At 43.9% G+C, this 15,280-nt stretch overlaps 1 protein-coding gene across 1 annotated transcript in view; it reads right to left on the reverse strand.

Annotated features, from left to right (window-relative positions):
* Positions 1-13,788, reverse strand: part of ADAMTS2 (ADAM metallopeptidase with thrombospondin type 1 motif 2) — a 188,714-nt gene extending 174,926 nt beyond the window's left edge. Inside the window, exons 1-2 of the mRNA XM_074603897.1 lie at positions 13,545-13,788; positions 12,219-12,580 (exon numbers count right to left, since the gene is read on the reverse strand). Coding sequence (XP_074459998.1) covers positions 12,219-12,580; positions 13,545-13,632 — 450 coding nt within the window. The 5' untranslated portion in view covers positions 13,633-13,788. The remainder of the gene's footprint in view (positions 1-12,218; positions 12,581-13,544) is intronic.
* Between the last annotated feature and the right edge of the window lie 1,492 nt (positions 13,789-15,280).

A 15,280-nucleotide genomic window follows, 5' to 3' on the forward strand; every position in this document is an offset into this window, starting at 1 on the left:
GAAAGGAGATTGCATTAGAGAAAGCAAACTCCAGTTTTATGATCCAGGAGTTTCAATTAGCTGTTGCTGAATTATCAGAAAAGTCTGATGTTGAACAGATGTGCAATTAGAGGTTTTCTGATGTTGCTCTCTCTCATGAGTTGTGTTTTTTTGGTTGGGAGGGTGGATTTGACATTTTGGGGTTTCTTTGCAAGTGATGCTAGTTTTATTGATCTCAGATAGGCAGAAAAAGCTCTTCCCACCATTCCACCTCCAGCAGCGCAGAAGTGAAGAGGGGCAACCTCTGTAAGCAGGGAATCATTCTCCTTTCTGGCCCCATCTTCATAGGAATAAAGAGACAGCAGAGCTGTCAGAACGAGCCTGCAAATTCAAGGCAGCTGGAATTGCCTCATCCTCCTGGCATGGACAAGAGGAGGGTTTCTCCTGATCCCTCCCCCTCGCTTAATGCATCACCTCTTCTGTGGTGGGGATGTGGCGTGAGGCGGAAGGGGACGAAGGTTTAGCAGAGCTATTTCAGTTTCAGAAGCATGCAGTTCTGTCCTGTTCCATCCAGCATACTGGATATAAACAGCAATGGGAAAAGCTCTACTTGAGCCTCTTGTACTCACCTCCCTCACCACCACCACCACACCAGGGGACAGAGAAAAAGGTGAAAGACAAGGTTATGACGTGGAATATTCCAAGGCATGCTTTTTGTCCCAGATCCTTTGATAATCAACCTGCCCATACGAAGCCAAATGAAGCCCGTGAAACTAAACATGCTCACTTCAACAGCTTTGGAACAAATCCAAAGATCAGCTACTTGCCATGGGACCTCCCAGGTCTTTATGCAAAATGATGCTGAACCATGACATAAAAATTGACACGGATCTATTTTTTGTGTATAATTCTCTGTTTAGATAAATGCAAGACTATACTACATTTTCACAGGTTCAGCATTTTTATCCTATTTTATAAGATGCGTATGATTATTGTTGGCCTTAATTTGACTGCAGAGAACTAACAGCTTTATTTTCATAGTAAATTCATTATCCTTTCCTACTGAGGAGTTTAAATTAATTAAAAACATCTTGTAAATTGTCTTGTCTTTCTTTGCTTGTCTATTACTTATCCAGTCTGAGCTTCATATTCCTCTTTCAGAGTGGTAAACCATCCTTTGATTAATCACATTTTTACACTTACTGCTTATGTCAGCCTTAATGTGCCGTAACTTTGCAAGTAAATGTAACGTTGACAGACACCTCTAGCATTTATTTGGGGATTACTGATGAATGGTGGATCTGCCATTTTCACAACGAGACCTAAAACTACTAGGAAACTCTGATTTCAAGCTTTGTTATAAATCTGAAATCAATCCAAATTCATCCCTAGAACTTCTTCATCCCTAAAACTTCTTCATCCCTAAACTCTTTATTGGTATTGAACTGAGGTGGTATGTAATTTGTGCTTCTGGGTTTTGGGGTATTTTTTTGTTCCCAATAGGTAGAAGATTATGACCTTAGGTATGTTCACACTATTCTACGGGGAGGTGTTTTGAAAAGTTTCAAAGCCATATTTTTATCTAGCTATTACTTACTTTGTTTAAGTATATGAAAATTTTGAGAGATTTTCAACCTTGCAAGCTTCAAAGCCTGCCAGCTTCCAGTATAACTCCTGTCACGTGAGAGAGTGTTGGCACGTGAAAGACTCTTGGCCCAGCTCAGCTGTCTTCATCATCAGGTAGTGATTTATTTCTCAAAGACTGTTTTTTAAATACATTCTGGTTTGAAGAATGCTTTCCAAACAACATCTCTCACATTCCTTCCACAGCTCCTCTGCTTAGGGCAAGAAAAAAGCCAAGCAATTTTAACACTCTGAAGAATCAAAAAGTATATTCTTCTGCATATGAGTTGGATGAACATGATTTACCCAAAAGCCATGATTTTAAACAAATAAAACCACTATTAAAACAGTAACCACAGCCTGTGCTGCCACCTATCCTTAGTTAATCTCTACATTTTCTGCAGGCTCTTTTTCCACTTCCAGACCACACGCTCTGTCCTGCAAACAGATCTGCCCTTCAACTGATGTAATGGCCACGGGCACTGGCCGTTGTTCAAGCCTTGGGAACCACACACTTGACCACGGGAGAGCATGCACAATGCATCCGCTTAGAGCAGGTATTGGATGTTTGTACTGTCTTCTGCACATCAGGGGAAATATCAGCAAAATTAGCAAGTCTTTGGACTAAAATCTGTGCTTTCCCCTCTTCCCTTTTAAATTCTATCATCATTTTACTGTATTTGTATTCAAATGTAAATGATTTATTACTATGTTTAGCTCTCAAAATGTTTTGACTCCCAAGAAAATAAGCCTTTTCTTTCCTGTTGGACTTGCCATATGATTTTGACTTTCTCCATCCTATACAGTATGATATTCATTATATCATGACAAAAAGCACATGTTCGGAAGCACAACTTGAAAAAGAAACTCCTCCTACAGGCCAAAGAGTAGCACTGAAGCTGCAGTCCCCGTGCTTCTGGGTGTGCAGTGTGAAGGTGCCTTTGGATGGCTTTGCCTACGGGAGCTAATACATGCCCAGAGCTCCACTGGCCATGCTGGAAGCCCAGCAGCCCACAGGGCACAGAGGGAGGGACTCCCCAGCAACAGAGGGAAGGAGGCACAAGAGGAGGTTGAGAGATCGACACTCGGGGCTCCTGTAGAAACATGCTGTATTGGATAGAAAATTCAATCATTCCTGCCATTTCATGGACTGCTTCTTGCAAGCAACGGGGTAGAAGAAAAGAGGTCAGGAAGAGCTGCTGGCCAGCCTGCTAGTTAGCCATGCAGGTTCTTCTCTACACATGTCAACTTTATTATTCTTACAGGGGTAGTAAATCAGAAAACACATTAATAAAGGCTTAAAGACTCGGGGCCTACATCAAGATGTGGCAGTGTGCCGTCCTAAAACCTCAGAAAGTTATTTTGCTTTTATGCCTTTTAAAGACCGGTTTAAATGTTGACCATATGCTAGGTATTTCCCTTCTAGTTTTCTTGCTTCAAAAGTCTCATAGAAATAGCTCACCATCCTTAAAAGGCAATATCAGCAGCCACCTATTGTCACCTAGTGAAGAGAAATAACTTACATGCATTAAATTAGCTTCATCTAGTTGCAGGTAGAAGGAGCTCTTCTTATCCACAAAGATACCAATGATGTTCAGCAACTCTTTCTCATTACAGGATTAGTACGTTTCATGCTTCATTTCAGTGGAAAATAGATTGCAATCTGTCCCCTGAGGTCCACCAGGCTAGAGGTTAAATGCTGGGAAAAAGTGGTCTGACAATAATGAAATTCAAACACAGAGGTGGCAACTAAAGGAAAAGTTAAAGGGAATGACAGTAGGAAGGAAGTTAAAGTGGCTTTATTTATAGCTCACCACATCAAAAGAAAAGTGATAATACTGTACTTTACAGGTGTAAGAGTCAGAAAGTACCTCTGACCCTGGACAATTTCAACCTCTGAATTCTCCATGGAGAGATGCACAAGTGAAGAATTAATTGTATTTACTTATTTTGAAGATAAAGGTCACAAGTGCAGCAATAAAGAGGCAAAACATTAAATTTGATATAAACCAATATAAAGGGAGTAAGAAAGAATATAAACCTGAAGGGAATGCTGATAAACTATAACACACTTAGGATACCAAGAGCAAAGAGTTACAGCAAGTTGTGCAAAAGGGACTTCAATTTTAGCAAGGCAAAGTTTTGAAAAACAAACAGATTAGTACAGTCCTACAAGGGACATGAAGAAAAAAAAAAAAGAAAAAAAAAAGGCAAGTATATAAATCAGTGGTCAGGGCGGGTTCTCTCTGTGGCACCAGAGAGGCTAAAATGATATTGAAGTTACCGTGTTCAGTGACTGAATCTCTCCAACTTGAGGGGCAGCCAGCCCACGTAACACGTGCCAGAGGACAAACTCTCTCAGAAGTACACGGAAGACAGGAGAGATCTCCCTCTAGCTTTGTTTTTATCATCCATCAACTTGCCTTTCCCTTCCAACTGCTTCTCCCACCCTCACTTCCACCATCACAATGACTCTTCTCCTCCCCACTGCAGCAAACTCCTCTCCTTTCTCTGATCCCGTAGCACTCCCCTCCAATGGAGGTGGAATTTTACTGCAAAGTACCAAAAAAACAAGCAGAGCTACAAAGTAGAAAGCCATCATCCACAGAGCAGAACAATCTGTTCGTCCAAAGCTGCAGTTCCAGCTTCCAGTGCTCAAAGGCACAAGTCAAGCTCCCTTAAATAGACCCATTTCTAAATCATGAGAACACGGATGTGGTTTTACAATACAGTCTATCTGTTACCAGAGGAGCAATCTCACTCTCCCCGTGCCCAGCTGAGGGCATTCCCACTTTCATCCCTCTGCCCATACAAATGTACAACTCACCCCACAGAGAAACAGTTCAAGCAGCTAAACTGGGAGGGCAGCAATTCACTGGTTTGGCCACTCACCCACTGGGTTAACTATAGTGGAGGAAGATGAGCAGGGGAGGAATGGGGGCACAGCACAGGGAGCAGCCAGGGGAACAGGATGACCCCTCTCAGCAGCAATGAGATCCTAAGAGAGAGACTCACCTGTATTGTAAAATGACACCTTCCAAACAACATACTTGGTATGATTTTCACTGGCCTGGTAATTTTTGAGACTTCAAGAAACAAAACTTACATTTCTTTGTCATTTCCTTGAGGGGAAGTCTTACTTAAAAACACTTACTTTAAACAGAAAACAGTTACTTAGAAGAAAAAGTAAAAAACATAATGCTGAGATTCACACTTAGTGACTCCAGGAACTCCAGATTTGAAGAAAGTACCAGACATTCTGAGACCTGGGAATAACTCAGAAGATCTATAGCAGAGACTGTGATTTAGATATGAGAAAGCAACGTGCTCTTCAGCACTTGAGAGGACACTCTTCTTTTCAATGTTACAGTTTAATGGAACGGTGCTGAAAATAGCCTGTGAAATGTGGGCCTTTCATTTTGCAGACTATTAAAACTGGGAACCTGCTGTGTCAAGACTCTGCAAACAAAGATGAATTTAAAACACACAGAGATAAAGGGGCTAAAGAAAGCAGATGTGATGTGTTAAAGAACTTAGTGAAACTTTGGAAGAAGGAAAGCAATAAGGGGAGAGGGTGATCTGAAAAAGAGGGTGTGCACATCAGAGCTGTTCACGGGAAGCAAATGCAAGGTTGTGCAACCCCCTACAAGAGACTGAAGATCTGCTCCCTGATTCTCTGTTTTAATCAGACCCAGTATGAGAAATGTCCTAGTGTGCAATTAAGTAGTGGCATGACCTGCTTACAAAGCAACAGTCACCATTAATAAGAAGTGCTCAGAAGTAGGTCAGATAAAATACTAGTCTGATTTGTGGAGGAAAGGTCCTGCTCTGTGCGACAGCTAGAATTCTGGTTGATCCAAAAAAGTATTTTCCTATCTTTTGTAGCAAAAGGTAAACATGTAGTTAACTCAAAATGTGGGAATGTCTTGCCACTTGAAGGAGTCTGTGCTGTTAAATTCTCAGAGAATACACCTTTCCACACCATGAGGAAGCACTGAGCTGGTAGCTAAGTAAGCTAATAGCATTTTTCAAGGGACACACCTTTGGAAGCTGAAGAGCGACAGACTTCTCAAAATAGATGTTCTCCTTACCCCAGAAAGTAATTATGACCTTATCAAAATTAGTTACTATATTTAGATCTTTCAAGATGGAAAGTAGAAGGAGCCATTAGGCACATTTTCTTGGATGTACATGGTTTAATGTTCTGGTTAGACAATTAGTCAAAGAGAACAGTACAGCTGAGATACTACCACAATGAGGACAACGCAACACAAGGTCAAATAGGACATAAGGAAATACCTATCTTTTATCCAAAGGCCTACAACATACCATGAAGATACCAGTTTTGATTGCCTGAGGATATTCTGTCCAGATGGTGTCGACTGTATGATGTAGGAAATTATTTTGTTCTCAGATAAAATGTAGGTGAGATGATCCATGCACAGAAGATGCAAAGAAAAAAAATAGTACTTACTGATGACAGAGTCTCTTTTAAGGACAGCAAAATGAGGATAATTTACTCCAGTTAGAGGCTGAATCATAGTATTTACACTCTCTGTGTTTCAGAAGATAACATTTAAAAGGGAAAGTCTCTGCAATTTACACAGCAGAAGGGGCTGCCCAACTAGGCTAGTTTGGCCAGGGCCATGAACAGAGAAACCCAGAGGACAGGTTATGAAGCAAAGTCTCTGTCCTGTGAAAATATATAGATATGCTTGAGTGTTAGGCACCAAAATAGCTCTACTGCTTTCTGTCAGGCAATGCAGGTCTTTTATATCATATGCGTGGATGTGGATGTGCAGCTAGGCTCTGACTGTGCTAAAATTTACATACATGCTTGGCTTAAGCATGCAGAGACCCCAGATGAATTCAAAAGACCATGTGGGTTAATGGAGATCCCACTTTACTCATCTGCAGAGGAAGAGCTGCTGTTTTCTTAAAGAGAATGGCTTTTAAATTTTGTTCTATACTGTCACCGGAATTACTTGCATTTCTCCTGCCACTGTGTTATAGTTCTACTTGTCCAAAAAGAAAAAAGCCCACAGTGGTTTTTGCCATAACACAAAAAACAGATGGCAACTTTGATTTATTTTTAATTTAAAAAGAAAATGCTCCCAAATGAAGAGATTATATATGCCAAATTTTAATCCACTAAAAATTAATGCAACCCAATCATAATGTAAATGCTAAGAACTTAGAATACAAAAAACCCCAAAGAATTACTGGAATTATTTGTAGCAGGCATCTGTTTTAACTGTCAGGCACTTGACCTGACCAGACTGTGAAGACAATATTGTGCTACCTTGAGTTCTGCTTTTTTGCTACATCACAAACTAGTGCAATCCAAAAAACAGATAAAACAGAAACAGAACTAAATTGTAAATCCATATGAAAGCAGGAGATGGATATCTAAAAGGAAAAATAACACAGTTATATAAGCGTGTTTGTCTTCTCCTGGTGTATTCATTGTGAGCAGATCCTTCACCCTCTCAGCCAGGTAAATTACACCATCCACCTCAGGTGAGTTAGATTCAACTTCAGCTCTGTGGCCAGTTCCAAGAAAGCATCTCTGTCAGGAAGGCGTTTAAGAACATAACCCTAAAACTCACTGAGTTCAAAGAGCTCAAGCTCATGCTCGAAGTGAGGCGGGATTACACTGAGCAAGGATACATTTCACAAAGTGTTTAAACGTCTTCAGGAATGCAGGGAACGTGGCAGGAGGGAAGAGGGACATTCCTCCATGAAAGAGAATGGTGGGCATTTCACATGGTGAGTCTGAATTGCTCTCAGGAAACGCCATTGACTGAATCCGGAACCTGGGTTCCTACATTTACATTTACATCTACACGAAGTGCCTAAAATCAGATTACATGAATACTTCTCTGCAAAATACAGACTGCAGAAAATAAAAATATTTCACTATGATTTTAAAACAGTGAGGAAAATAATAATAATACAAATAATGTATAACAAAGCCTTGGGACAACTGACAGACGTGCACTTACATTAATAGTAGTCAAAGCACCAGTCAATCCCCGAAGATTCATGACTGGCTGGTAAAGTGAATGTATCACCATAAACCCACCCAGGCCAGCCCAGTACTACAGCTCCTGTTAGCATTGGGCACGAGTCTAAAAAGCATTGCTGGCTTCCCAAGCATTTCTAGAAGAAATAGCATCTGGGCAAGCAGCCAGCCACCAGGCTTCTCTCAAACAGTTTGCGAGGGTTATTACAGCATACAGTAAAGACTGAAATGTTGTAGAGCAAACGCTGCCTATTTCATCATATAAGAAGAAACACTTATGTCCATTACACTAGTAAGGTGACTATGGCTTGGTACCCCAAGACATGTAATGCTTACAGTTCCATCAGAAAATATACAACCATAAATGTCCTGAACAGCCAACTTTATGTCCACTTCTAATAGCTTCCCATTTTAATGACAATATAGTGAAATTTTTGGACAGCTGATATTTTAACCTTTAAAAAAGGAAGAGGATTACACTAATGAAGCAGAGCTAAGACATCATGTTGTGTTATTGAAACTGATGTTCCTCTATTTGCTTCAGTGGGTGCTAGATCATACGGACTATTCAACCTGAAGCCATGATCCTCAGCCTTTCGGGATCCTGTCAATAAGTCTAATTCTGCACTGCAGCCTAATTTCATCATGTGCTCATTATCCGTACCAGATGTGGTGTTTGTATTGTGTTTCTCCTGTATCTGTGTTTAAGTACACATTCTAGCCCACAGACTACAACTGTTATGAGGAGACTGGGAGAGAGTTTTTGTCTCTAAAGTTCCACAACCAAATACTGCCATCCTGTCAACCTGAAGAAGACATTTTTGGCACATCAGCCTCAAGCACTGCAGAAATATTTATTAAAATAAGAAATCCAGATACATAAAGAGTTCTTCTACAATAGCAGGTTCATCTGCTGGGGTGAAGAAAGGGAGTTCCCATAGTTAGGCAATAATATAGAAAGACTGCCATAATTCTAACTCTTTATTGGTTTATGGCATTTTTACAGCTTCTGAGCACTTCTCCTTCACAACTAACCCTTGGAGAGGACAGCCAGCTCCCCCATCCTCCAGCTGTGTCTACAAGTAAGGATCTGGCCAAGGACCAAGAATGTACTCAACGTGCAGTATCTTCCACAAGAGACTGCAGGCCATGGACAGCTGATTGTGTTGGTTCTGCTCACACAGTGGAAAATTAGCTTGAATGCTATCATGCCAACCCAGACGATAACAAGTTGTCCAGAGTGGTTTTAACTTAAGTGGGAAAGCTTTCACAAAACTTTTTTTTAATATGGTAAAAATCACATCCATAATTCAGAGAGCTGTTAAAAAAACCTATTGATTAGCTTTAACTTTCCAATGATTTGTAAAGATCCACTTCAGCTCTGAAAACACACCTAGATTGCATACTTCAGAAATTCTCTTCCTCTGTCTCTGATTTGATTTTTAGATCAATAAAACTAATTTTGTCACTGACTTTGCTTCAGAAAACTGGGAGGACCCAAATTAACCGTGTATCTCCTCAGTCAGGGCAGCAAATAATTCTGTATATGCATTCACTGTACCTTTTCGGTTTTTATAATTATTGCAGATTAAAAACCTTCATCATTTACAGTACAGTTCAAAAATCTGTTTGCAGATCTACCATTTTCATGTAAATCCCTTCCAGTAACTTCTCGTTTTGGCAATACCAACACCACCAGACTGACTCTTCTCAGACAATAATTGGAAAATAAGACAAAGTTGGCAGGAAAGTGCAAACCAAAAGGGATGTTCAGAGGAAATAACATCAGAAGTTGGCAAGGTGGCAGATGCATTCACTGACTTGAACCAGATTCAGTCAACAAAAGTTTGCAATGTAAAGAACAAACTACGAAACTTCAATTCAAACATTATTTCAACCCTAATGTCTGGATGCAAAAGCTGGAAGCCCACCAGAAGCACAGACAGATGTCAAACCACCTTCAAAAGCAAGCACTTCAAGAAAATACTAGGAATTAAATGAAGCAAGTTTATAACAAACAACTCTAACACCTGTCAGTTGACAAGTCAGTTGTCAGACAGATCCACCATCCCTATCTCCAGAGTAATCTAGAAAAAGAGGTGGAAATACTTGCAATATGTTAGGAACGGTGGCCGTGGCATGTATATTGTTAGGCAACTGAAAGAAAATCCATGATACCACTGACTTTCTCCACTGAAGTAAACTAGGTGTGACGAAAAAATGGACATAGAATACCAGCTGAGAATAGCCTTGTCCATGTCTTCATTGACATATGAAGTAACAATAAACCTGAGAATAACATACAGCCCAGTGGTCTCTAAGAACGTCTTGCTAGCAATACATTGCTCCAGAGACACTTCAATACTCCTTGCAAACGCAAGAAATAAAAAGGTAAACCAAGACAGTTAAGTGCAGTATTCATTTCAGTGGGTCAGTTGCCCATTATTCCTTTCCACGGACCAATGGCTTTTGGGGAACCACTTCATTTCTTGCAGTTTGTGTAATTCTATTGGTATCTGTTTTAAACTCTCGCCCTACAAGAAAGAAAGAAAGAAACTGAGATGGAGGGAATGGGTAGAGATGGAACATAGTACCCACGGGATTGGAGTTCAATTTGTTGTTCCACAACAGATTTACTGCACAATCTCAGGCAAATCATTACAGCCAGATGCTTAAAGGTATTGAGGTAATGCTTCCTGCAGGAAGGCTTCAGTGACCTGGGCAAAAGTAAACATGGTCCCGGCCCTGCAACACTTACAATATAGATACGCACTGGGGGAAACAGTAAGTCATTTCCAAATGTATTAGCAGAATCACAGAAGTTGTAGTGCCATGCAAAAGCCAGCATGACATCCAGATTAGAACATGGCAGCTCCCATGCTAGACCAATTCTCTGGCTTCTTCTAATGAAAAAGAAGAATGCTGGAAAGAAGCAAGCACACAGGTTGTGGACACAGATTGAAAACTAAAATTCTTTTGGTAGCTTTCTGGATTCTAGCCATTTATGAGTGCCCTTGGATTGAGGCCTGGCTTCATTCCTTTGTGTTTGAGAAGTTACTTGCAAATGCAAAAAGAGCAGCATTTTATAAACACTTTGTCATTTATACATGCAACATGAGGCCTTCAACCTTCAGCGTCTGATCCATACTTTGGCTTTGACTCCTGCTATATTTTATCATACCTCTCTTCTCCAATATAAGGAGTCCACACTTTGGCTGACACTGGGAGGAAGAAGCAACAAGCTCCCCCACTGCCCTTACAGTCAACACCCGAGCTGACGAGAAGAGCACAGGGCAAGCAGCAGCCATCAACAGGATCTTCCTCCACCTTTCAGCACAAAGGAACAAGGAAGAAGAGCTTTGGCTCCACCCCAGTTCTGCAATGCCCAGAGCAAGTAAATTTTGCCTTACACAAAATGATCTGTGCTAGGTACGGGGAGAGCCAAGTATTCCTGCATCCCCACCAGAGGCAGGCCTGCAGGCTCATACTCTGCTTTCTGAATTGCTCTTTTTGCTGGTGTTCCTCTTGCCCTCAGACAGCTGCCCACATCAAACAACTGCAACATTAAAACCTGCTTCTCAAAAGAGGAACGCACATGGCTACGAGAAACCACAGGAAAGGAAAGAGTAAGGGGAAAAGTATTTGATTCCTTTCCATTCTCAGATAGCCAACATACTATCTCCATACATGCTATCTTCTTGGCACAGCAAACGAACAACTTTCTATGATTAAATAAACAGAAATACAACAGACTTATACTAGCTTTTTATGCAGAGAACAGAATACATTAAAATTAAGTAATCTCAAAATTATGAATTCTAAAGGGTATAGCAAAAAAATATTGGCTGGATAAACTGTTCATTATCAAAACTATATAAACAAATTGCTGTGCAGTAATTACTGTTCAAATGATACTATGACAGTTTAGGATGTCAGGGACAAACAGTTATTATTTGCTGAACATGCACTCCAGAACAGAAAGCTGCAGCAAGTTTTAAAACACACAGCCTTGCAAAATGTATCACAGACAGCTGTTTTGCTTGTAAAACTCAAACTCTTTTGCAACTTTCCATCAATCACTTGATTAGGCAATGAAGCTCACCAAGTGAAAGATCTGTGAAAGCCTCTGAATAAATTAAAATTTTCCTGGGCAAAACTAGATTTTACCTATCATATTTGTAGCCAGGGCAGTTCAGCCCATTATTTGGGATTAACTCTTCTAAAATTTCCCTTTGCAGACGGGAAGTGAAAAGTGGAAGAGGATGCTGAGAACATGCCATTTCATCCTCTGTTTCAGTGTCAGACACCTCAAGCAACTTGAGGTGTCAAATCAACATATCAACATAAATCCTGGCTTCAGCTGCTCCGTTCCAGAGTAGCTACCACAGAGCATGTGCTCAAACTTCTAGTGCCACTGTCTGTAAAGAAGCGCCTGGTGCAGCGCAGCTATTCCCACACAAGGGAACATTAGTTAATTTGCATTCACAGTTACCATATGAGGTGTGAGTTTCTGACAGTCCACACATTTTATATTTAAAGACTGTAGGAAATTAATGTAATTATCTTTGATATAATAACGAAAGTAACTTACCAGGCCATCGCAATTGCTGATTGCAACTGAAGCATTTGGCAAATCAGTGATATCCCCAACATAGAGGCAATTCCCATAGAGAGGTTCAACGTGAGTTTCATCAGAGTCCTCTTGCCATTCAACTGTTGCTCCAGGGGCCACGAGCCTGGAGTTTGGCCGCAACCTGAAGTGAAACTCTCTTCCAAAAACAGTGACATTGTAAAATATTTGCTCATTTGCTGCTTCATGCTGCAAGCCCTCTGCGGCTCTCCTGAAGCGTGCTTTTGGTGGTCCAGACACCAAGTGGGATAGGAACCTGCCCTCTGAATCAGTGCTGGTGGGGATGACAAGGCTGTACTCCTCTATATTCCTCAGAATTGGATCTTTACAGGGAGAAAGCAAGAGAGGAGAGAGATACTAGAACTAAACACATCCTGATGCCGCGGGATTTTTATTCCATTATTCATTAGCACAGCAGACACTTACATAAGGCAGATGGACACTGCACTCTGTACAGGCACTTCATTCACCGGCATGAAGTGTGCAGAGTTCATTGAAACTTGCCTTTTGCTCTCAAAACACCAGACGGCAGCGTGAGCCTCCCCACCCAGCAGGGACCCCGCATTTCTGCCCATGCAGCAGGGTCCCGCTACCCTTTGCCCACACAGCCGGGACCCTACACCCCAGCCCACCGGTCAGTGCCCGGGGTTGCCTCGTGGACTTTGAGGCTACCCGGGTGGCCAGCAATGATGAGAGGGCGCTGATCCACTTCGGGACTGCTCGGAGGGGCTCGGGTACGGGCTTGATGTGCAGGTGGGAAGCCTGCAAGGGAAAGGCTCGTCCCTCAAACTATCCCCGGTGCGGTGGGGATGAGTCGAGTTGTGATGGGGACGCCACGGGCAACGACCGGCAGCGGTGTCAGCGGGAGCCCCGGGAGTTTAGGACGGTGGCGATGGCCGAGGCAGGAGGAAGAAGGAGGCAGACGAGCTGCCATGTGCTTCATCCCGCACGGGGAACTCCAGGCAACGAGCCCTGCCCGGCGGGGCTCGCCCCCTCCGTGGGGCAGGCAGCGGGCGGCCGCGGGGCTGCGGGCACCGGCGCAGCGCTGGTGACAGCGTCCCTTCCCCGCCGGCGGCGCGGGTGCCCCTGTCCCCGTCCCCGCCTGCCGCTTGGAGGAAACAACTGGAAACCCGGCAAAAGTAGCCGCAGAAGAAGTTCACGGGGAGCGGAAAGCCGCGGGGCGAGGAGCCGCGACTTCAGACGGGCGGGCTGCAAGGCACCGGCGGCGAGGCAAAGCGAGCAGCCCAAAGACGGCGCGGCGGCCGCGGCGTCTCGGCGGAGACCTACCTCTGTCCCCGGGGCGCCGCAGGGCGCCGGCGGGCAGGGAGAGCGCGCAGCAGAGCAGGACGCAGGCGATGCCCGCGGGAGGGTCCATCGCGGCGGCCCCGGCCCGACGCGGGAGCCGGCGCCCGGGCTGCCCGCAGCCGGCCGAGCGCCGCGCCGCCCGCAGCCGGGGCGGGCCAGGCGGCAGCCCCGCTCCGCGCCTCTCCGCGCCTCTCCGCGCCGCTCAGCGCTGCCCCGCGCCCCGCCGCCCGCGCATTCGCCCAGCCGCAGCCGCAGCGGCAGTGGCGGCCGCGCTCCCGGCTCGCAGCGAAGCAGAGACACCAGGAGGCGGCGGGGGTATAATACTGGAAACACAGGGCGTGCAGGAGTGAAGTCAGGCTGATTGACAGAGGCGCTGCCACACGGCGCAGCCGGGCCGAGGGGAGCGGGGACTGCCCGCCCCGAGCACCGCGCCGGCCCCGCCGCCGGGCTTCCCCGGCCGGGACCCCCCTGCTGCCGGGGGCGCGCCGGGACGGGCCCTGGGAGCGGGGGTGGGAGTTGGCCAAAAGCGGCTTGCAGCAAAAAGAAACACACTCGCACGCTCACACACACGCACCCCCGCCGGGCTCGGACCCCCCGGGGCGCTGGGGCAGTGCCCCGCCATCGCGGCCCGCCGGCTCCAGCCGGTGAATTCACGTGGAAACCGGCGGTCAGAGAAAACCAGAGCCAGACTCCGCAAACTTAAGGCACCTCGGCATGAGTTGCACTGGCGTCTTGGGTTCCCGTTGAAAGCAAGGATCCAAATGGAAAAAGTGCCACCAACACAGGCAAACCGTGATCAGAGATCCTCATCTGATCGAACAAAATACTCTGAAGCGGCCATTTCACAGGAAAAATTGTTTGGACTATTTGCTAATAAGACTTAAATTATTTGCTGCAAAGCCATCTTATATTAAATATCTGCAAATGGAGAGATAGACCCTGAAAGCATTCAGGAAAACTATAAATACGATACAGAAGAAGATTTTTTTAAAATAATTAAATAATCGAGAGTGGCCTTTAGGGAAAAAAAACAAGTTATATTTGTTTCCATATGGCCAGGATAAATGCCATACTGCTTATTCCTTACAGATAATGTATATATTTACTCAGCTGTTACATTATCAGGATCATTTGCTGTTTTCACCACTTTACTCTTTAACCTTGGAGAATCCAGCAAGCCCTTCTCTCGCTGTCCTCACCAGTCCACGGCCTGACCTACCGCAGACCAGCTCCCACTCTATCTGCATGTATTATGCCCCTCTGGAAATTTGCATGCAATGGCTTCCTGCAGGAAGCTGGTCCTCTGCCAAGGAATTTTCCTGGGTATCCTTAACTATTCTTGTTCCTGTATGACTACGGGTCCAATTATTATCTTCCACCCCTATATTATGGACATAAGTGAAGGGTATAGAAGAAAAATATCAGCTAACTAGTACTGCAGGTTTTACAGACCCCAGGCCTGATCAGTTATGGCAGTACATGATTCTCTGCTTGCTTCGTTTGTTGTTCTGGTTTGGTTTTCACATTTTTTTTAGGCTAAGGATAAAAAGGGAAAGATTATTCTGCATAATGGAGTAGATCAATTTGGACATTACATTCAGACATCCCTTTACTTATCTTTTTACATGACCTCTGCTTGGGATTGCTGTCTGCACCGGCCTTCTCCCAGTTCTTCCTTTTGGTTTGTTTGTCTGTTGGCTCAGTTTTTGTTTTGTTTT

Source organism: Larus michahellis, chromosome 11 (genome assembly GCF_964199755.1).
Source record: "Larus michahellis chromosome 11, bLarMic1.1, whole genome shotgun sequence".
In the NCBI taxonomy this organism is placed as follows: domain Eukaryota; kingdom Metazoa; phylum Chordata; class Aves; order Charadriiformes; family Laridae; genus Larus; species Larus michahellis.